The 23,415-nt window shown below is 29.2% G+C and overlaps 4 protein-coding genes and 1 long non-coding RNA gene across 6 annotated transcripts; 4 read left to right on the top strand and 1 right to left on the bottom strand.

Moving 5' to 3' along the window:
- The first annotated feature begins 3,303 nt into the window (after positions 1-3,303).
- LOC125865644 (cytochrome P450 98A2-like) lies at positions 3,304-6,066 on the top strand. Its single transcript, XM_049545848.1, has 3 exons — positions 3,304-3,795; positions 4,838-5,235; positions 5,333-6,066. The coding sequence occupies exons 1-3, from the start codon at positions 3,309-3,311 to the stop codon at positions 5,963-5,965; spliced, it is 1,518 nt and encodes a 505-aa protein (XP_049401805.1). The 5' UTR covers positions 3,304-3,308; the 3' UTR covers positions 5,966-6,066.
- LOC125865646 (uncharacterized) lies at positions 5,668-23,372 on the bottom strand. 2 transcript variants are annotated; one of them, XR_007446376.1, is made up of 3 exons: positions 23,335-23,372; positions 11,315-11,485; positions 5,668-5,776 (listed from the first exon to the last, which is right to left on the bottom strand). It is a non-coding gene; the product is annotated as an uncharacterized LOC125865646 (long non-coding RNA). The 2 variants fall into 2 exon arrangements; XR_007446375.1 differs by lacking the exon at positions 11,315-11,485 and adding an exon at positions 18,090-18,260 and having other exon boundaries at positions 23,335-23,371.
- Positions 9,035-11,538, top strand: LOC125865645 (cytochrome P450 98A3-like). The gene is made up of 3 exons (XM_049545849.1): positions 9,035-9,558; positions 10,393-10,790; positions 10,871-11,538. The coding sequence occupies exons 1-3, from the start codon at positions 9,072-9,074 to the stop codon at positions 11,516-11,518; spliced, it is 1,533 nt and encodes a 510-aa protein (XP_049401806.1). The 5' UTR covers positions 9,035-9,071; the 3' UTR covers positions 11,519-11,538.
- On the top strand, positions 15,819-18,313 carry LOC125865642 (cytochrome P450 98A3-like). The gene is made up of 3 exons (XM_049545845.1): positions 15,819-16,334; positions 17,169-17,566; positions 17,646-18,313. The coding sequence occupies exons 1-3, from the start codon at positions 15,848-15,850 to the stop codon at positions 18,291-18,293; spliced, it is 1,533 nt and encodes a 510-aa protein (XP_049401802.1). The 5' UTR covers positions 15,819-15,847; the 3' UTR covers positions 18,294-18,313.
- On the top strand, positions 21,160-23,375 carry LOC125865643 (cytochrome P450 98A3-like). Its single transcript, XM_049545847.1, has 3 exons — positions 21,160-21,665; positions 22,230-22,627; positions 22,720-23,375. Exons 1-3 carry the CDS (start codon positions 21,179-21,181, stop codon positions 23,353-23,355), a joined length of 1,521 nt encoding a protein of 506 aa, XP_049401804.1. The 5' UTR covers positions 21,160-21,178; the 3' UTR covers positions 23,356-23,375.
- The last annotated feature ends 40 nt before the right edge of the window (positions 23,376-23,415 follow it).

The following is a 23,415-nucleotide window of genomic DNA, read 5'->3' as shown; positions in this document are numbered from 1 at the left end:
GTCGATTAAAACTAAAGTCAACTCGTGCACTAATCCTGCATAGTCTGACTAACATGCCACCCTAATTTCAATATTATAGACTTCTATTTTATTTTATTTTTAATCTTCAATTAAAAGAGATACATGCAAACATTAACGTTACATTTTTCCAACATCAACACCAATAGTCTTATAAAAAGAAAATTATATCGTGCTCTTATATTGACAAACTTGTAATCGTAATTTGACACGTAAAAATACATACCAGTTGATTCTCATAGATGACTCTTTCTAACAAACGTGAAAAATTTTTAGATTACGATCTAAAATTTTATAAATATCTAAATACAAACTTTTTTTTAAGAAAAAGGATAATTCGCATAAATAAGCTTATGAATACTCACTAATTATATAGTTTATTTGAACTCATCTTAATTTGTTATTATACAAATAAAACTAAAGACCAAAATAACAATAAAAAGTACTTCCTCCATCCCATTTTACGTGAGATAGTTTTACTCAGCACAGAGTTTAAGAAAGAAAGATAGACTTTTAAAACTTATGGTCCAAAATGAATGATAGAAATTTGTGTGACTGTAAATCATTTCATTAAGGATAAATTGAACATCTTATAGTTAAATTGTTACTTAATATAGAAATGTGTCATTCTGTTTGGGACTGACTAACAGAAGGAGTACTATATAACATGTAGGGGTTGTTTGGTAGTAAGATGGATAAATAAAGTTATCTTATGAATTGAGATATTCTATTTGGGACCCCATTTTCGTACCAACGCAAGATATGCTTATCAGACTCTATGTATTAACGAGTGGAAATTATTGAATTATTTGTGTAAAATACTCACGTGACTAATAATACTTCTAATCAAATACAAAATAAAATAATCTTGTAATTTATTTCAAAATCATTATTTTTATTCCTCGTGCCAAACGGCTGCTTAAAAATTACTTCTAGATTTTGGAACTAGATGGTCATGATCTTGAACTTAGCAAATTTATTCAAACATTTATTATAATGTCAACATTTGAAATGGTCAAAATTATGTCATGAAAAGATGTATCTTCGTAACGGTCCGCAGCATTTAATGACCCATAAAATTAGGCCTGCAACTTGGTTGCCCATTTACTCATTAGGCCCAATTTGTAAATTTAACCATTCTACCTAAGTTTCTTTGGATCATTTAATGTTGTAATACTAATTAAGATTCTAGAAAAGTAAACTATAATATGCTCTAATTTTACTTTAGGCTAATGATAACTCTAATTAGTTTGACACACCTCCATTATATTTCGTGTAATATCTACTACTTTTTATTAATATACAGTCATTTAGGTTTAGATGATATATATGAGTTAAAATAACTTTTGGCTTTATTGAAATTTAAACTTGAGCTTCATGATTCTCAATCACTTTATTCACTACTAAGTCACATTCTTAAATCCAGTTTTATTTCAAGTTTTTCCTTCTCAATAATGCAATTTTATTTTCAAAAATCAATAACAATAAGTTTCTCTATCATAAAAAAGATATTGAATATTATATAAAACTTAAACATTTATCCCAAAACTTCATACTATTATAAACTTAACCTTTGTACCTAATTTCTTTGTCTCATTTAATGTTGTAGTTGTAAGGATTCTAGAAAAGTAAACTATAATCTACTCTAATATAATTTAATATCTATTTGATAATATGGGATAGTTTCAGGGTTAGTTCGATACACCTTAATTATACTTTATACTATATCTACTGCTACTTTTTATTTATACAAATCTATCAAGTCTCGAACATATGAAAAAAAATTACTTTAGCAACATGAATATTGTGTATATAAGTGAAGTATATATTATATGTTATCAAATATTTTCTTCTTTAGTATACATGAGGACTTTGTTTTTTACTATAAATAGTAAGGACCCCATGTGAGCTAAGCCTTGATCACACTATATATCCTTACTCAAATTAGATACGTTTGACTGACTATTCAAAGGTTGACAGTTTCTTCATGTAAATCCATAATTTTGTTATGTCAATAATTTTATACATGTCTATCTTGTTTGAAAGCTAAATATACTTTCAAAAAATATAATATCTTAATACATCAATTTTAGTCTTAATATGAGCATTATAATAATTACGCCTCAATCTCATGTCAGCTAAGAATTTGATATATAGATTGAAATTATATTTTGGATATTCTGAAGTATATTATTGAATATTTTTTATTTGATATTCGATATCCAGCTCCAATTAATTCTCATATATTTAATGCAGAAGCAAGCTAGCTATAGTAGTAGGTGAATTACTCTAGTCACTTTAGTTGAATACTTCAGATTCAGAATTAATTGTAATTTTTAGTTGAATATTTCTTTCTCTGAGTTCGACAAATTAAATTAAAAAATCATTTGTATTAATAAGTAGTTTTTGGCTTTAAGGATAACAACAATGTGGCTGATTGTTGATGCAAAGTTTTCAAGTAGATAATGAAGGGCATAATCTTATAAAATAAACAAAATAAAAATGAGTGTATATATATATATATATTTTTATTTTTTTATTTTTTTTTAATTTGTAATAATATAATTTAACAAAACTTGTGAAATTTAGCAATTATAAATATCTATTATAAACAAAATATCCCCCATTACCAAAAAATGTTTTGGCTAATTTATTGCAGATAGGAACAGCATAATCATATTAATTTGTCAACTCTCTATACAATTATGAATCAAAGAAATAAGCAATCCTTAGATAAGGGCAACATGGAATAATGAATTATACATTATTTATTAGCCAAAAGAAATACATTGTATGTAGAAACTTAAAATTATATTTATTTATATGTAATAGATATTGAATCCATTTAATTTGATCGTGTGTTTTTCTTCTTTATATTTTAATCATCTTTATAAAAATCCTTGCTACTGATTACAATCATTTATGATCAATATGAACAGAATTGATCATGTAAATTATAATATATATCATTATTGCCTCTTTCATAAAAATTTTAGAAGTAAGCTTATATAAGTTATATACACCTATGCAGTTAGTATAAGTAAAAAAAAAAAAAATCATATTTCATACAAAATGAGATTGTAATCTTAAAAATAAGATAAGTTATCTAATATAATAAATAACTGTAATTTGACAGTCTTTTTTTTTTTTTTTTACACCTAACCGTGTATGAACTGTAAATATATTGAAGTACAACGACTTTTTCTTCTTTGAGGGAATGAAAAAAGTAGTATTTAAAGGGGCCTTAGCTTGTCTTTATTTCATAAAAAAAACAACATTAATTTCCCATAATGGCTTTTCCTTTAGTACTCTCCCTATCTATATTTATCATCTTTTTATGTTACAAACTGTACCACCGTCTCACGGCCAAGCTTCCACCAGGACCTTGGCCATGGCCAGTTGTTGGAAACCTCTTTGACATAACGCCAGTAAGGTTTCGATGTTTTGCCGAATGGGCCCAAATTTATGGGCCCATCTTTTCTTTTTACCTTGGATCACAATTAAACGTGGTGGTGAGTAATGCAGAACTAGCTAAAGAAGTACTTAAAGATAATGATCAAAATTTAGCCAATAGGTTTAGGACAAAACCTCTTGAAAATGTGAGTAAAAATGGGAAGGATTTGATATGGGCCGATTATGGGCCTCATTATGTGAAAGTAAGAAAAGTTTGTAATCTTGAACTTTTTACTCCAAAGAGACTTGAAGCTCTTAGGCCCATCAGAGAAGATGAAGTTACTGCCATGGTGGAAAGTATATTCAAGGACTGTACTAAGCCTGGTATGTCAATTTTGTTATACTCAACACCAACATCGCTATTTAATCTGTTAAATACTTTGCATGCTTTACCTACTTCAGAATAAGTTAGGCTTGATGAATATGTCTAAAGTTAAAGACAAAATTGAAGTTCCAGCATTTCTAAGTGAACTTCAACAATATATGCATATTAACGTTAGACTGTAGTTTAGACAAAGACGATTAAATTTAATAACATTTAGTTGTGTCTGAACTTCAGTCATGTGTATGTCAAAAGTTCAAGGTAAAAATAATTAAACTTCAGTCGTATATACTTAAACTTTAGTTATATAAGACTTCACACAACACATGTCTCTATGAGGTGTCGATAGATTATTTTTATAGACGTACGTAGTTTATAATGGGTTAAGAGTGAAAACTCGACTAAGTCAACATTAGCCGAAAACGATAGGAGCATCATTATCATTTCGTTAGTTAAATATTACAATATTAAAATACGTGATTAAAGTTCATTAATCGTATCAATAATCATTAGATGGAATTCAATTAACATTTTTATATTTAAGGTTGTTGCGTATAAGTACTACTTTCCAAGGGTAAGTCTATTTTTTTTGTTCCAGTCAAAATAAATAGGAGATAGACTTAAAGTAATCCCATAGCACACGCTTTATAAAAAAATAATACTAATATTTTTTAGGTAACTCATAGTCAAGGAATTTACTTAATCGAATATGATAGAATTTGATTATCATACCTTGGTTAATATTTTACGATACTATGTTTAGAAAGTGGAAGTTCCAAATGATATTAAATTAAGTACACATATAGCTTTCACAACCATAAAAAAGTACATGTATAGTAGGTATACTACTGAATATTTTAATTAAATGGATAATAATAAGATCACGACTTTAAATATAATATATACTAAAGTTTAGTGTAAATTTAATACTAAAACTACAACAAATAGTATGTCTGACCCTTTTATATTTTAAGGATATATACTAATGCTAAAAACGTAACGTAATTAGATGTTGAAGTTTAAAAGTTTTTATATGGCGTGCAGGCAATGTTAGTAAAAGTATGATGCTAAGGGGCTACTTGGGATCAGTAGCATTCAACAACATAACAAGGCTAACATTTGGAAAAAGATTCATAAACTCACAAGGTGAAGTTGATGAACAAGGTAAAGAGATGAAATCCATTGTAACAAATGGGATAAAAATTTCAGGAAAACCTAATTTGGGAGAATTTGTACCATGGCTACGTTGGGTATTTAAAGATGATAATGAAGCTCTTGAGGCACAAGATAAGCATTTGGATGAATTTACAAGACTTATAATGGAAGAACACACAATTGCTAGGAAAATAACTGGGGAAACCAAACATCATTTTGTTGATGCTTTGCTTACCCTTCAAAAGGAGTATGATCTTAGTGATGACACTATTATAAGCCTTTTTTGGGTACGTACGTACATTAATAGAGTTTAACTTTTATATATATATATTTATGCATGCTTTTGTATTAATAACAACTTAATTATCATCAATTTAATTGTAGGATATGATAGCAGCAGGAATGGATACAGTAGCTATAACAGTTGAATGGGCTATGACAGAACTTGTAAAGAATCCAAGAGTTCAACAAAAGGTTCAAGAAGAGCTAGATCGAGTTATTGGATCGGATCGAATCGTAAACGAAACAGATATCTCCAATCTCTCCTATCTACAACATGTTGTCAAAGAATCACTAAGGATGCACCCTCCAACTCCCCTAATGTTGCCACACATGGCAGGTAACAATGTCAAAGTGGGTGGTTACAACATTCCAAAAGGTTCAGTTGTACATGTTAATGTTTGGGCGTTAGGTCGCGATCCAAAAATTTGGAAAGAACCATTGCAATTTAGGCCAGAAAGATTTATAGAAGAAGATGTTGACATGAAGGGACATGACTATAAGTTTTTACCATTTGGTGCTGGTAGACGTATATGTCCAGGAATGAACCTTGCAGTTAATTTGGTCACGTCTATGTTAGCCCATTTGTTGCACCATTTTGTTTGGTCACTGCCTAATGGTGTTAAGGCTGAAGATGTTGATATGATGGAGAGTCCTGGAACAGTGACATACATGCAAACTCCATTACATGTTGTTCCTACTCCTAGGCTACCTATACACTTATACAACACATGTTGAATGAACATGTAAAATCACTACTACACACATGATTATATAGTATGTAACATCTTTTATTCTTGCGTTGGTTATGTCTTATGTTTTTTGTCAAGTTATTTTACTTTCACCTTGTAACATCTTTCTCAAATAAAATTAAACATTATTTTTTATTTTGAAGTACTTGAGAAATTTCAATATGTATATGTCTCCAATATATTTATTTATTTATTTTGAACAATACTTTTAACTCAACTTCAAAACATTTTTTTTTTCTTTGAAGAATGTGCCAGCTGTTCAAGAGTCCCATATAAGGGCAAGTTTGCAAGAAATAATACTACATAATGGAAGGATTATATATAGACCCTAAATATATTTAATATTTTGTTAATTTAAGAACGATATAATAACTCATAAACTTTAAATTTGAACTCGTTTTTTGACTATGTTATAATGAGGAGTCATATATATCTCCACGCTCAAGCTCGCCATAGGTTTGGGGATTATGATGATTAATACATATATATATTACTCATTAGTAATGAGATCGATTAATATTAAGGCCTGAAAATAGAAAAAATATTTTCATAGGAAGCATTTACTTGGATCTTTTATTGCGATACGTATTAATATATAGTAGGGCTAATTAATTTTAAAATCATCTTTTCCTAATTCACGTAATTATGTTCTACTCGACTGCCGGCACAAAAGATATTTCTAATACTCCCTGTTTTAAAATTAAAGAATGACTCGATTAAGGCTATAATTTGGTATATTTAACATAATTTTAATTTAGGATTATAAAATTGAAAAAAAAATCTTCTTTATTTTTTAAATTTCGTGTCAAATCAAATTAAGTCATTCTTTTTGTACTAATCTCGTAGTAGTTGAAGTTAGTAATGTAGTTAATTAATAGTGTTCAAGTAGCTAGCTACTTCTTCAATCGAACCTTAGGGTGTCTTGTAATATGATGCCTTCGTAGCCTCTGTACCCTTATGCTACTTAGTTTTATTAATATAAAATAAATTCTCATAAACTATAAAATAAAATAAAAACACGAAGCGGAAAAACAAACTTGAAAAATGTGAAAACTGTAAGATGAATTTATAGGTGAAGTTAATTTAGTATTATCATATTAGTATTCAAATAGTTTCGTTCACACATGACATAACACATTACTCAAATTAGATAACATTCAAAAGTTTTAACTTTTTTCTCTTCATACAAAGCCAGAATTTAGTTATGTCATGCTTATTTCAAGGTGGCATATCTAGTTTGAAACATAAAAATACATTTTTTTAAAATAAATAAATAAAAGGTTCAAAGGTATATAGTAAGTTATAATTCGATATATAGATCATATATATAAATCCTCCATATCGCTACTCAAAAAATTAGTTCATAAGGAAAATATCGTCTAAGTTTCTATAAGAAGATCAAATTCTTTTTTCATCCGATCGATCGATGTAGGACTATTAATTTAATGGCTGCTCTAATTTTAATGACATGTCGATTGGTTTTACTATGGTAATTATCAAACTGTTGCAACTCTCTAGAATATACCGACCAAAAATTTGTTGAAAATTCACGTAAATTTCAGTTGTCTCATATTATCGTGTTAAAACTAGTTGTCTCATACTCATTAGTTGTCCACCTTACTAAATTTTTCTATATTGCAATTAGTTGTTTTTTTAAAGTGTTCACAAAGTTTGTAAAATTAAATTTTCAAAAAGTTTTTAAAGGAGTGAAGTAGTAAAATTGTTTTTTTATTTATGATATCTTCATATATGTGTAAAAAGGAAAATGATTAACTAATATAAGACGGGAGAGTATTTCAACCAAAATTTTAATGCAAATTCACGTAAAACTCATTTGTATATTTCGACCAAAATTTAAATGCAAATTCATGTAAAATTTCAGTTGAATGTTTCTTTCTTGAATTCAACATAGACATTTTGCATTAATTATAGCATCAGAATATTCAAAAATACTCAGTCGTTCAAACAAGTGTGTATGACTAGAATTTTAACCTATTGGTAATATCATTTACTATTTATGATATTAATTTTAACACTATTTAGATTATAAAAAAATAGTTTATAATAATGTTTTTCTCAGCTTATGCACATTTAATATTTGCATCTACAAGAAAGTGGCAAGGCAGATTTTATTTTTATTTTTATTTTTTTGTAAAAATAACGTGATTTTTTGATAGATAAAAAACTAGCTCCTAAATGTTACACTTTATTAAAGTGGTGATCTTAAATATTTTTAACTACTCCATGAGTTATAATATAAAAATCATCCAATATCTCAAAAAAAAAAATGGAAATTTTGAGAAAAAAGAGTCCCCATTAATCTGGATAGACAATTAGACATGCATGATTTGAAAAATCAAGATAGTCATGCCACTAGCAATAAGTTATTACGTATTAATTGTCAACTGAATTTACTAATCAACGAAGCAAATTAAAAGTCCATATGGAATAATCAACAAACAGTTTTTTCTCTCTTAACTGCAAGTTGATCACAAATTCACAATCAGCACGCGGAGCTAAAGATACAAGGGGTTTATTCAAATTCTCTTCGTTAAAATACTACATTATATATATAGAGTTAATTTTTTTTATATATATATAATAAACATTGAATCTCTTTAGCTTCGTCGTTTATTTGCTTCTTTATGTTCACATCCAAGTGAAGGTGATTTGATCATGTAAATTAAATATGATATCATTACTGGCTCTTTCATAAAAACCACCAAATTGCTTAAAAGTAAAATTTACAAAGAATTGGATTTAAGTTACAGACGATGTTAATTTAACTAGTCTTTTTTTTTAAAAATATTACCGCGCCTTTTTAATAACATTTACATGTAAGACTCAATAAAAATTGAGATTATAGTCATAAAAATAGGACTTGTATTATCTTCATTGATAGAATAATTTTCTTCCCCACCTACCGTGTATATATCTAAATCTCAAACTAATATAAATATATTAAAGTATATGACTTTTTCTTCTACGAGTGAGTTGAAAAAATAGTATTTAAAGGGGGCTTAGCTTGCCTTATTTCATCACACAAACACAAACACAAACACAAACACAATTATATTAATTTATTTCCCATAATGGCTTTTCCTTTAGTACTCTCTCTATCAATATTTATCATCTTTTTATGTTACAAACTCTACAACCGGCTCACGGCCAAACTGCCTCCGGGTCCTTGGCCGTGGCCGGTCATTGGAAACCTCTTCAGCATAACGCCGATGAGGTTCCGATGCTTTGCTGAATGGGCCCAAATTTATGGGCCGATTTTTTCTTTTTACCTTGGGTCACAACTAAACGTGGTGGTGAATAATGCGGAACTTGCTAAAGAAGTTCTTAAAGATAATGATCAAAATTTGGCCAATAGGTTTAGAACAAAACCTCTTGATAGTGTGAGTAAAAATGGGATGGATTTGATATGGGCTGATTATGGACCTCATTATGTGAAAGTAAGAAAGCTTTGTAATCTTGAACTTTTTACTCAAAAGAGACTTGAAGCTCTTAGGCCAATTAGAGAAGTTGAAGTTACTGCCATGGTTGAAAATATTTTCAAGGATACCACTAAGCCTGGTAAGTGAGTTTTATTTAGCATGGATTGATATTTAGTACGTATTAAATATCTATCCATTTAATTTTATTTTTTTTGCATGTTTACTTCCTTCAGAATAAGTTAGGATTGATAAAAAGGTCTACAGTTACATATGACTAGTTTAAACAAAATTTTTGGCATACACATCGGATATTTGTGTAGTTTGGTCATTAAAATATGGTCCAGTTTTGGATAAATTTTTTCTTTTCTTTTTAACGTATTTAATTGGTTAAGAATGAAAACTCTGACTATAGACGAAAATGATGGGAGTATAGATCAATCGTTGTCATGATTTCTTCGATCAAATAATATTCAAAACCTTGATGAAATTAGGTCTTTAATTATATAAATAATGATTAAATGGAATTTCATAAGAAGTATTTTATTAAATTAAATATTGTTCAACGGGAAAGTCTTTTCTTTAATATTCCAGTCAATAGGAGATAGAATTGAACCATATCACACCCTTTTTTAAAAAATATATTTTTTTCTTAATAAGCAATACAATAATATAATATTAAATACAATAGTCAAAGTGATTAATTATTTGATCATCATACTTTAGTTAATATTTTATGCTACTAGGGTTTAGAAAGTTGAAGTTCCAATGATATTGAAGTACATATTCAACCCATAGAGTTTTTATCGAAAACTTTGTCAAATTCATTGTTTATATTTTTAGTCATTAGACATAAATTATATACAATTATGCCCATAGCATACATGAACTATACATGTACGCATGGTTGGTGAGCGACATTTAAACAAATTTTTTTAGAGTTTAAATTCTGAATCTGTCTTTGGTGACCGTCTAGGTAACGATAGTAAAACAATGACGCTAAGGGGCTACTTGGGATTAGTGTCATTCAACAACATAACAAGGCTAACATTTGGGAAGAGATTTATAAACTCAAAAGGTGAAGTTGATGAACAAGGTGAAGAGCTCAAAGCCATTGTAACAGATGGGATAAGAATTTCAGGAAAACCTAATTTGGGAGAATTTGTACCATGGCTACGTTGGGTATTTAAAGATGACAATGAAGCTCTTGAGTCACAAGATAGACGTTTGAATAAATTTACAAGACTTATAATGGAAGAACACACAATTGCTAGAGAAAAATCTGGAGAAACCAAACATCATTTTGTTGATGCTTTGCTTACCCTTCAAAAGGAGTATGATCTTAGCGATGACTCTATTATTAGCCTTTTTTGGGTAAGTATACATATACTAGTTAATATAATTTTAACTTTTATACACGATTTTTATATTAATTATATTTTTTTTGTTTGTAGGATATGGTACAAGCAGGGACTGACACAATAGCCATAACAGTTGAATGGGCTATGGCAGAACTGGTAAGGAATCCAAGAGTTCAACAAAAGGTTCAAGAGGAGCTAGATCGAGTTATTGGATCAGATCGAACCGTAAACGAAACCGATATCTCTAATCTCTCCTATCTACAACATGTAGTCAAAGAATCACTAAGGTTGCACCCTCCAACTCCCCTAATGTTGCCACACATGGCAGGTAACAATGTCAAAGTGGGTGGTTACAACATTCCTAAAGATTCAATTGTACATGTTAATGTTTGGGCCTTAGGTCGTGATCCAAAAATTTGGAAAGAGCCATTGCAATTTTGGCCAGAAAGATTTATGGAAGATGATGTTGATATGAAGGGACATGACTATAAGTTTTTACCATTTGGTGCTGGTAGACGTATATGTCCAGGAATGAACCTTGCAATTAATTTGGTTACGTCTATGTTAGCTCATTTGTTGCACCATTTTGTTTGGTCACTGCCTAATGGTGTTGAGGTTAAAGATGTTGATATGATGGAGAGTCCTGGCACAGTAACATACATGCAAACTCCACTACATGTTGTTGCTACTCCTAGGTTACCTTTAAACCTATACACACATATTGATCGAGTGAACATATAAAATCATTTTATTCAAATTACTACGTAGTACACATGTGTCGAATCATTCTAGACTTTAACAAATTCCCCAGTCAGGATGATAAATAGTATGTAAGGTCTTTTATTTTTGTATTACTTATATTTTGTATTTTAAGCCCATAGTTACTTTACTTTCATGTTTGATGAAGTTGTAACAGTTTTCTGGAATAAAATATATGGATTATTTTTATTTTGAAGTACTAGAGAAATTTTGAAATGCATGTCTGTAATGTTTATTATAGACAATAATGTAACTGAACTTCAAGACAATTTTTTTTTAGAATGTACCTTAAGTTTAACATGTTTTGGTGTCCCACATAAGGAAAAAATTGCAAGAAATAGTACTACATACATATTAGAAAGATAGTACAATCCCTAAATATGAGTATTTATTATTATATATTAATTTAAAATCATCTTAATAATTCAAAAACATTATCACATTTAAACCCCGAGACCTTTTGGTTAAGGATGAAGGAGTACTTAATTATCACTCCACCACGACCTTTGTTACGTATCATACAAAGCTTTTTACTACTGTATTAATTGTAATATAAATTGAAAGAAGGACCACGAAAGAGTGATAATATGATTAAAAATAATAGTATTTGAGTCTGGTAAATAGAAAAATATTTTAATAGAAAACACTTTCTCTTATAGTAGTAAAGATCTTTTATTGTGATGATGAATGTTGGAAAATCCTCTTTGAATTTGTCAAAGATATTTTGATCGGAATTCATTTATTTCTATTAAGGTAGTCTTGCTTTGATTTTGATGCATTTTATGTAACAAGACTTGTATGGTCCTAGAATATGAGTCTTCCATCCTTATAGACTAACAAAAAAAATAAAAAATACAACCTATAATTCTAGCATGGTAAGATTAGTGAATTTCAAAGTCCACATGCTTATTCATTTACGTTCATATGAGGACATTTTTTTTTACTACTTATAGTAAGGACGGTGACGCCACAAGTAAGATAGCCTTGTTCACATTACTCAAATTAGATGGTATATAACTATATATATTGACCATTCAAAAGTTCACTTTTTTTTCTTCTTCTTTTCATACAAAACCATAATTTTGTTATGTCATGCTTAATTATTTGAAGGTGACTTATGTAGTTTGAAAATTTTTTATTATACTTTCAAAAAAGATCCAAAGATCTTAGTCTTAATATGAGTATTACGATAATAATTCTGCCTCGATACATTATAATTCGATAAATGAATTGTATTGTATATGTATCACCTTATTTAGGCTCATCACAGTCCAAACATTATATATATGTTGCTTGGATCCGCTTTAATAATTGTGTTGCTTTAAATTTCGTTACATGTCGATTAGTTTTACAGTGGTAAATAATAATAATCAATATATTGCAACTCTCTTAATATTTCGACAAAAAATATTATTGCAAATTCACGTTAATTTCAGTTGAATATTTCTACTAAAATATTAATGCCAATTCACGTCAAATTCAGTTGAATGTTTCTTTCTTGAATTTCAAAAGGAAAATAATTTGCATTAATTGGCAGGCCTTAATTAGCTTCACCCAATTAAAAATACTCAAGTCGTTCAAAATAAGAGTGCGTATGACTAGAATTTAAATATATTTTAATTTATCTACAATATATCATTTATTATTTATGATATTTTAAGAGATTGCAAGATATAATACTACATAATGGAAGGATTATATATATAAGCCCTAAATATATTTGATATTTTGTTAATTTATGAACGACTTGATAACTCATAAACTTTAAATTTAAACTCGTTTTTTACTATGTTATAATGAGGAGTCATATATATCTCCACGCTCAAACTCGCCATAGGTTTGGGGATTATGATGATTAATACATATATATTGCTCATTAGTACTGTTGAGGCCTAAAAATAGAAAAATATTTTCATAGGAAGCATTTACTTGGATCTTTTATTGCGATATGTATTAATAATAAGGCTGGTGAATTTTAAAGTCATCTTTTTCTCATTCACACAATTATGTTGTACTTGATTGTACGTATACAAGATATTTTTAATTAATTTTCTATTCGTTTAAAAAAGAATGATTTTTTTAAATTTACTTTAAAAAGATGATCTTTTTTTTTACAACATTTTAATTTCAAATTCCACGTGACATGTTTAAGGCCACAAGAGAATTTTGATATATTTGACATAATTTTTTAATTTTTATTTTATTTTCTTAAATTTCATGTCAAGTCAAACTAGACCTTTTTTTTTAAAGAGAGATAATAATATCTTTTGTACTAATCTCGAAGTTGTATTTAGTAATTAAAGTAGCTTGCTACTACTTCAATACAGCCTTAGATCTTATATAATATTACTATCATATTAGTATTCTTTTAAACAGGAGGATTTATTAGTAAGGAGACGGAGACACTAAGAGCTAAGATAGTTTTGTTCACATAACACATTACTCAAATTAGATAACATTCTAAAGTAACGTTTTTCTCTTCATACAAAGCCAGAATTTTGTTATGTCATGCTTATTTCAAGGTGACATATCTAGTTTGAAACATAAAAATACTTTTTTTTTTTTAAAAAAAAGTCCAAAAATATATCGTAGTCTTAATATGGTTAGTAATACAATAATAGTTTCGCGTCAGTTTAAATTGAAGTCAGTTACGTCATAATTTGATATATAAATTATATACATCATCTTTCATATTATCCGAAAAATTAGTTATAAGGAGAAGATTATCTAAATTTATCTAAAAGGATCAATTTCTTTTTTCACCCGATCGATCGATGGAGGAGTCGGCTGCTCTAATTTTAATCACATGTCGATTGGCTTTACGATGGTAATCAATCTATTGCAACTCTCTAGACTATTCTGACCAAAAAATTGTTGCAAATTCACGTAAACTTCAGTTAAATACTCTCTTCGTCCCATATTAGTTGATCATTTTACTAAAAATAGTTGTCTCAAAGGGTAAAGTAGTAAAATTATCTTCTTATTTATGATATCTTAATATGTTGTGTAAAAAAATAACCAACTGATATGAGACGGAGAGAGTATTTCAACCAAAATTTTAATGCAAATTCACGCAAAACTCATTTGTATATATCGACAAAATTTAAATGCAAATTCATGTAAAATTTTAGTTGAATGTTTCTTTCTTGAATTCAACAAAGAACTTTTGCATTAGTTAGCTCCAGAATATTCAAAAAATACTCAGTCGTACTTCAAACAAGTGCGTATACTAGAATTTTAACCTATTGTAAATATCATTTACTATTTATGATGTTAATTTTAACACTATTTAAATTATAAAAAAATAGTTTGTAATAAGTGTTTTTTCTCAGCTTATACTTAATATTTGCATCTACAAGAAATTGGCAAGACAGATTTTTTTAAAAAAAATAACGTGATTTTTTGATAGATCAAAAACTAGCTCCTAAATGTTATGCATTATTAAAGTGGTGATCTTAAATATTTTTAGTCTCCATGAGTTATAATATAAAAATCACCCAAGATCTCAAAAAAAAATTTTTTTGGAAATTTTGAGAAAAAAGAGTCCCCATTAATGTGGATAGACAATTAGACATGTATGATTTGAAAAATCAAGATAGTCATGCCACTAGCGATAAGTAACTGAATTTACTAATCAACGAAGCAAAGGTCAATATGGAATAGTAATCAACAAACAGTTTTTTCTCTCTTTGCTGCAAGTTGATCACAAATTCACAATCAGCACGCGGACCTAAGGATACAAGGGATTTATTCAAATTCTCTTCGTTAAAACACTACACTATATATATAGAATTAATATTTTATATATATATATATATATATATATATATATATATATATATATAAAATAAACGTTGAATCTCTTTAGCTTCTTCGTTTATTTGTTTCTTTATGTTCACATCCATGTGAAGTTGATTTGATAATGTAAATTAAATATGATATCATTACTGGCTCTTTCATAAAAACCATCAAATTCCTTAAAAGTAAAATTTACAAAGAATTGGATTTAAGTTACATACCATGTTAATTTACGTTTTTTTTTAATATAAGCGGCCTTTTTAATAATGTTTACATGTAAGATTCAATAAAAAATTAAGATTATAGTCTTAAAAATAGGACTTACATTATTTTCATTGATAGAATAATTTTCTTCCCCACCTACCGTGTATATATCTAAATCTCAAACTAATATAAATATATTAAAGTATATGACTTTTTCTTCTACGAGTGAATTGAAAAAAATAGTATTTAAAGGGCTTAGCTTGCCTTATTTCATCACACAAACACAATTATATTAATTTATTTCCCATAATGGCTTTTCCTTTAGTACTCTCTCTATCTATATTTATCATCTTTTTATGTTACAAACTCTACAACCGGCTCACGGCCAAACTGCCTCCGGGTCCTTGGCCGTGGCCGGTCATTGGAAACCTCTTCAGCATAACACCGATGAGGTTCCGATGCTTTGCTGAATGGGCCCAAATTTATGGGCCGATTTTTTCTTTTTACCTTGGGTCACAACTAAACGTGGTGGTGAATAATGCGGAACTTGCTAAAGAAGTTCTTAAAGATAATGATCAAAATTTGGCCAATAGGTTTAGAACAAAACCTCTTGATAGTGTGAGTAAAAATGGGATGGATTTGATATGGGCTGATTATGGACCTCATTATGTGAAAGTAAGAAAGCTTTGTAATCTTGAACTTTTTACTCAAAAGAGACTTGAAGCTCTTAGGCCAATTAGAGAAGTTGAAGTTACTGCCATGGTTGAAAATATTTTCAAGGATACCACTAAGCCTGGTAAGTGAGTTTTATTGAGCATGGATTGATATTTAGTACGTATTAAATATCTATCCATTTAATTTTATTTTTTTTGCATGTTTACTTCCTTCAGAATAAGTTAGGATTGATAAAAAGGTCTACAGTTACATATGACTAGTTTAAACAAAATTTTTGGCATACACATCGGATATTTGTGTAGTTTGGTCATTAAAATATGGTCCAGTTTTGGATAAATTTTTTCTTTTCTTTTTAACGTATTTAATTGGTTAAGAATGAAAACTCTGACTATAGACGAAAATGATGGGAGTATAGATCAATCGTTGTCATGATTTCTTCGATCAAATAATATTCAAAACCTTGATGAAATTAGGTCTTTAATTATATAAATAATGATTAAATGGAATTTCATAAGAAGTATTTTATTAAATTAAATATTGTTCAACGGGAAAGTCTTTTCTTTAATATTCCAGTCAATAGGAGATAGAATTGAACCATATCACACCCTTTTTTAAAAAATATATTTTTTTCTTAATAAGCAATACAATAATATAATATTAAATACAATAGTCAAAGTGATTAATTATTTGATCATCATACTTTAGTTAATATTTTATGCTACTAGGGTTTAGAAAGTTGAAGTTCCAATGATATTGAAGTACATATTCAACCCATAGAGTTTTTATCGAAAACTTTGTCAAATTCATTGTTTATATTTTTAGTCATTAGACATAAATTATATACAATTATGCCCATAGCATACATGAACTATACATGTACGCATGGTTGGTGAGCGACATTTAAACAAATTTTTTTAGAGTTTAAATTCTGAATCTGTCTTTGGTGACCGTCTAGGTAATGATAGTAAAACAATGACGCTAAGGGGCTACTTGGGATTAGTGTCATTCAACAACATAACAAGGCTAACATTTGGGAAGAGATTTATAAACTCAAAAGGTGAAGTTGATGAACAAGGTGAAGAGCTCAAAGCCATTGTAACAGATGGGATAAGAATTTCAGGAAAACCTAATTTGGGAGAATTTGTACCATGGCTACGTTGGGTATTTAAAGATGACAATGAAGCTCTTGAGTCACAAGATAGACGTTTGAATAAATTTACAAGACTTATAATGGAAGAACACACAATTGCTAGAGAAAAATCTGGAGAAACCAAACATCATTTTGTTGATGCTTTGCTTACCCTTCAAAAGGAGTATGATCTTAGTGAAGACTCTATTATTAGCCTTTTTTGGGTAAGTATACGTATATAGTTTTAACTTTTATACACTGACATCACGATTTTTATATTAATTAAGTATATATTTTTTGTAGGATATGGTACAAGCAGGGACTGACACAATAGCCATAACAGTTGAATGGGCTATGGCAGAACTGGTAAGGAATCCAAGAGTTCAACAAAAGGTTCAAGAGGAGCTAGATCGAGTTATTGGATCAGATCGAATCGTAAACGAAACCGATATCTCTAATCTCTCCTATCTACAACATGTAGTCAAAGAATCACTAAGGTTGCACCCTCCAACTCCCCTAATGTTGCCACACATGGCAGGTAACAATGTCAAAGTGGTTGGTTACAACATTCCTAAAGATTCAATTGTACATGTTAATGTTTGGGCGTTAGGTCGTGATCCAAAAATTTGGAAAGAGCCATTGCAATTTTGGCCAGAAAGATTTATGGAAGATGATGTTGATATGAAGGGACATGACTATAAGTTTTTACCATTTGGTGCTGGTAGACGTATATGTCCAGGAATGAACCTTGCAATTAATTTGGTCACGTCTATGTTAGCTCATTTGTTGCACCATTTTGTTTGGTCACTGCCTAATGGTGTTGAGGTTAAAGATATTGACATGATGGAGAGTCCTGGCACAGTAACATACATGCAAACTCCACTACATGTTGTTGCTACTCCTAGGTTACCTTTAAACCTATACACACATGTTGATCGAGTGAACATGTAAAATCATTTTATTCAAATTACTACGTAGTACACATGTGTCGAATCATTCTAGACTTTAACAAATTCCCTAGTCAGGATGATAAATAGTATGTAAGGTCTTTTATTTTTGTATTACTTATAGTTTGTATTTTAAGCCCATAGTTACTTTACTTTCATGTTTGATGAAGTTGTAACATTTTTCTGGAATAAAATATTTGCATTATTTTTATTTTGAAGTACTAGAGAAATTTCGAAATGCATGTCTGCAATGTTTATTTTAGACAATAATAATGTAACTGACCTTCAATTGCAAGTATACATATATGTTGGTAAAGATATATAGTATAATCCCTAAATATATTTATTATTATTAAATATTTATTTAAATCATCTTAATAATTCAAAAACATTGTCATTTTTAAACCCAAAGCTTTTTACAACTATTTTACACAGCTTTTTACTAAGGAGAACAAGAGAAGACTTGAAGCTAAGGTATCACGCACAAAGCTTTTTACTACTATATTAACTGTAATATAAATTGAAAGAAGCACCACGGAAGAGTGATAATATGATTAAAAATAATAGTATTCGAGTTTTGAAAATAAAAAAAATATTTTAATAGAAAACACTTTTTCTTGTAGTAGAAAAGATCTTTTAATTTATTGTGATGATGAATATAGGAAAATCCTCTTTGAATTTGTCAACGATATTTTGATGGGAATTCATTTATTTCTGTTCGGGTGACTTGCTTTGGTTTAAATGCATTTTATGTAACAAGACTTGTATATTGGTCCTAGAATATGAATCTTCCATCCTTATAGACTAACATTTAAAATAAAGTACAACCTATAAATCTAGCATGGTAAGATTAGTGAATTTCAAAGTCCACATGCTTATTCATTTACGTTCATATGAAGACTTTTTTTTTTTTTTTTTGCTATTCATAGTAAGGACGGTGACGCCATAAATAAGATAGCCTTGTTCACATTACTCAAATTAGATGGTATATAACTATATATATTGACCATTCAAAAGTTCACTTTTTTTTTTCTCTTCTTTTCATACAAAACCATTAATTTTGTTATGTCATGCTTATTTGAAGGTGACATATCTAGTTTGAAAAAAGTTTGTTATACTTTCAAAAAAGGTCCAAAGATCTTAATATGAGTATTACGATATATAATAGTTCTGCCTCGACACATTATAATTCGATAAATGAATTGTATTGTCTATGTATCGCTTTATTTAGGCTCATCACAGTCCAAACATTATATATATGTTGTATGGATCCGCTCTAATAATTGTGTTGCTTTAAATTTCGTTACATGTCGATTAGTTTTACAGTGGTAAATAATAATGATCAATATACTGCAACTCTCTTAATATTTCGACAAAAAATATTATTGCAAATTCACGTTAATTTCAGTTGAATATTTCGACTAAAATATTAATGCCAATTCACGTCAAATTCGGTTGAGTGTTTCTTTCTTGAATTTCAAAAGAAAAATAATTTGCATTAATTGGTAGGCCTTAATTAGCTTCACCCAATTAAAAATACTCAAGTCGTTCAAAATAAGAGTGCGTATGACTAGAATTTAAATATATTCTAATTTATCCACAATATATCATTTATTATTTATGATATTTTAGCATTATACTCCTTATTTATTTTTACTTGTTCATTTTTAAATTAATACACCTCTTTGAAAGTAATTAATAAAATGATAAGTAGTTTACTAGTATATTATCCTTTGAACAGGGGCAGAGCCGCAAAGGACGCCAAAGGTGGGCTAAGAGAGTTTATCTGAAATCCTTTGACGGAAAGTTACACATTTATATATGATTAAAATTGATTTTTTATATATAAATAATAGATGTTCATGAACTCTCTTTGACGTCTTCATGTAGTTACTTTTTTAACTTTCAAATCCTCTTAGTAAATATTTCAACTCTATCATTATTTTTGAATATACTAAATTCAATATTTTGAAAATTGCATTGAAAAATGAATAACAAAAGATAGAATAAGTATAAAATGATAATAAGTGTTTTTTTCTGAGCTTATTGGATCTGCATGGAAGTGGGAGCAAGGTAGATTAATTTAATATAGATAAACATGCATAATTAATATATAATTATTTTTTTTATATATAAGTGTCAAATCATAAAAGAATCAAGTTGGTGATGCCGCAAGTTATAATTTACTACGTATAATTTGTCAACTCAATTTATGAATCAACTAAATAAGGCGATATGGTCAACTATGGAATAATAAACACACTTCTAACTACTGTTTCACTCTTTACAAGTTGGTCACAATTAATGTGTTGGACCGCAAAGGGTTCCACTATTTTGTGTTATCGTTGTACTTTCTTTGTTAGTTGCTATATTTTTTTTATTTTTTGTACTTCAATTTGCTATATCTGAGTCGAAGGTCTTTTAGAAACAATCTCTATAATATTTTCACGAGATAGTAATAATGTTTGCATGCACTATACTCTCTTAAAATTCACTTGTGAGATTTTACTGAATATATTATTGTTGACCGCAAGGGTTCATTTGAACTTTCTTTAAAAAAATTATATCGTATATATAAGATTAAAATATTTTTTTATTTTTTTATATATATATTCATTATTGGAATCTTTTTGACTTTGTCGTCTGTTTACATTTTTATTTATATAAATAAAAATTCTACCCGTGATTACAACATAAGCCATATGACTTATGATTTGATAGGATAATTTTTTTTTTTACACAAAGCGTGTATATATCTTTATCTCATACTAATTTGAATACACTATTAAAGTAGGACTTTTTCTTCTTTGAGGGAATGAAAAAAATAGTATTTAAAGGGGGCCTTAGCTTGCCTTATTTCATCAAACACATACAACATTATTTCCCATAATGGCTTTTCCTTTAGTACTCTCCCTATCTATATTCATCATCTTTTTATGTTACAAACTCTACAACCGGCTCACGGCCAAGCTTCCACCGGGACCGTGTCCGTGGCCGGTCATTGGAAACCTCTTCAACATAACCCCAGTGAGGTTTCGGTGTTTTGCCGAATGGGCCCAAATTTATGGGCCTATCTTTTCTTTTTACCTTGGGTCACAACTAAACGTGGTGGTGAATAATGCAGAACTTGCTAAACAAGTTCTTAAAGATAATGACCAAAATTTGGCCAATAGGTTTAGAACAAAACCTCTTGATAATGTGAGTAAAAATGGGATGGATTTGATATGGGCTGATTATGGGCCTCATTATGTGAAAGTAAGAAAGCTTTGTAATCTTGAACTTTTTACTCAAAAGAGACTTGAAGCTCTTAGGCCCATTAGAGAAGATGAAGTTACTGCCATGATTCACAACATTTACAGAGATTCTAATAAGCATTGTAAGTTTCCTTTCACTTTTACGACTATTTTTTTTTTACTACGTCTATCCACCTCGGAATAACTTCAATCATGCAGTATGTGAAGTTAGATTCGATAAACTTTTCAAATGTGAAATTATTAAGAGTCCACTTTAGGAGCAACAATCATTATCATTTCGTTAATTAAATCAAATATAATATTCAATATTACGTGACTAAAGTACTTTAATTGTATCAATAATCATTAAATAGCACTACAATTCCATCGGAAAGTTTTTTCTTTATTCCAGTCAAATGTCAATACATATGAAATAGAATTGAACCCCATACCACACGCTTTTAATATATATATATTTTCTTAATCGATAATCCAAAAGGGAATCAATACAATATATATAATGAATATAATAGTCAACGTATTTTATGATACTATGGTAGATATTGTTAGTCAATACACAAAATGTAAACTGTTATGTGGTCTGAATATACATATATTATACATTTGACAGCAATTTTAATTTAAGGGTGCAAGTATTTTGACTTATTCTTCTAGAGTTTAAATATTGAACCCGTTTTTGTGTTCAGGCAATGTTAGTAAAACTTTGATGCTAAGGGGCTATTTGGGATCAGTATCATTCAACAATATAACAAGGCTAACATTTGGAAAAAGATTTATGAACTCAGAAGGTGAAGTTGATAAACAAGGTGAAGAACTCAAAGCTATTGTAACAAATGGGATTAAAATAGGAGGAAAATTAAATTTGGGAGAATTTGTACCATGGCTACGTTGGGCATTTAAAGATGAAGATGAAGCTCTTGAGGCACAAGATAGACGTTTGGAGAAATTTACAAGAATTATAATGGAAGAACACACAATTGCTAGGAAAATAACTGGGGAAACTAAACAACACTTTGTTGATGCTTTGCTTACTCTACAAAACGAGTATGATCTTAGTGATGACACTGTTATTGGCCTCCTTTGGGTAAGTACAGTTTTTTTTTACATGTTGTATATTTTTATACACAATAATAGCGTAAAAGATATTTACACTGACAATATTGTAAAATCATGTAGGATATGATAACAGCAGGGATGGACACAATAGCCATTACTGTTGAATGGGCTATGGCTGAACTGGTAAAGAATCCAAGAGTTCAACAAAAGGTCCAAGAGGAGCTAGATGGAGTTAGTGGATCAGATCGTATCGTAAACGAAACAGATATTTCCAAACTCTCCTATCTACAACATGTAGTCAAAGAATCTTTAAGATTGCACCCTCCAACTCCACTAATGCTGCCTCATATGGCTGGTAATAATGCCAAAGTGGCTGGTTACAACATTCCTAAAGGTTCAATTGTACATGTTAATGTTTGGGCGTTAGGTCGTGATCCAAAAATTTGGAAAGAGCCATTGCAATTTTGGCCAGAAAGATTTATAGAAGAGGATGTTGATATGAAGGGACATGACTACAAGTTTTTACCATTTGGTGCTGGTAGACGTATATGTCCAGGAATGAACCTTGCAATTAATTTGGTCACATCTATGTTAGCTCATTTGTTGCACCATTTTGTTTGGTCACTGCCTAATGGTGTTAAGGTTGAAGATATTGATATGATGGAGAGTCCTGGCACAGTAACATACATGCAAACTCCATTACATGTTGTTCCTACTCCTAGGTTACCTTTAAACCTATACACACATGTCGAGTGAACATGTAACATCTTTTACTTTTGAATATTTTTGTAATTTATTTGCTTAATTACTTTCGTG

Source organism: Solanum stenotomum, chromosome 5 (assembly GCF_019186545.1).
Source record: "Solanum stenotomum isolate F172 chromosome 5, ASM1918654v1, whole genome shotgun sequence".
Taxonomy (NCBI): domain Eukaryota; kingdom Viridiplantae; phylum Streptophyta; class Magnoliopsida; order Solanales; family Solanaceae; genus Solanum; species Solanum stenotomum.
Note: the sequence above shows the minus strand (reverse complement) of the source record. Positions and strands in the feature narration are given on the sequence as shown.

What these genes read in the sequence shown, in the direction of transcription:
- LOC125865642 (XM_049545845.1), top strand. Translation starts at nt 15,848, where the DNA reads ATGGCTTTTCCTTTAGTACTCTCTCTATCTATATTTATCATCTTTTTA. An exon ending in CAAGGATACCACTAAGCCTG is followed by an intron (nt 16,335 to 17,168) that starts GTAAGTGAGTTT and finishes GTGACCGTCTAG; the next exon opens with GTAATGATAGTAAAACAATG. An exon ending in CTATTATTAGCCTTTTTTGG is followed by an intron (nt 17,567 to 17,645) that starts GTAAGTATACGT and finishes TATTTTTTGTAG; the next exon opens with GATATGGTACAAGCAGGGAC.
- LOC125865645 (XM_049545849.1), top strand. Translation starts at nt 9,072, where the DNA reads ATGGCTTTTCCTTTAGTACTCTCTCTATCAATATTTATCATCTTTTTA. An exon ending in CAAGGATACCACTAAGCCTG is followed by an intron (nt 9,559 to 10,392) that starts GTAAGTGAGTTT and finishes GTGACCGTCTAG; the next exon opens with GTAACGATAGTAAAACAATG. An exon ending in CTATTATTAGCCTTTTTTGG is followed by an intron (nt 10,791 to 10,870) that starts GTAAGTATACAT and finishes TTTTGTTTGTAG; the next exon opens with GATATGGTACAAGCAGGGAC.
- LOC125865644 (XM_049545848.1), top strand. Translation starts at nt 3,309, where the DNA reads ATGGCTTTTCCTTTAGTACTCTCCCTATCTATATTTATCATCTTTTTA. An exon ending in CAAGGACTGTACTAAGCCTG is followed by an intron (nt 3,796 to 4,837) that starts GTATGTCAATTT and finishes TATGGCGTGCAG; the next exon opens with GCAATGTTAGTAAAAGTATG. An exon ending in CTATTATAAGCCTTTTTTGG is followed by an intron (nt 5,236 to 5,332) that starts GTACGTACGTAC and finishes ATTTAATTGTAG; the next exon opens with GATATGATAGCAGCAGGAAT.
- LOC125865643 (XM_049545847.1), top strand. Translation starts at nt 21,179, where the DNA reads ATGGCTTTTCCTTTAGTACTCTCCCTATCTATATTCATCATCTTTTTA. An exon ending in CAGAGATTCTAATAAGCATT is followed by an intron (nt 21,666 to 22,229) that starts GTAAGTTTCCTT and finishes TTTTGTGTTCAG; the next exon opens with GCAATGTTAGTAAAACTTTG. An exon ending in CTGTTATTGGCCTCCTTTGG is followed by an intron (nt 22,628 to 22,719) that starts GTAAGTACAGTT and finishes AAAATCATGTAG; the next exon opens with GATATGATAACAGCAGGGAT.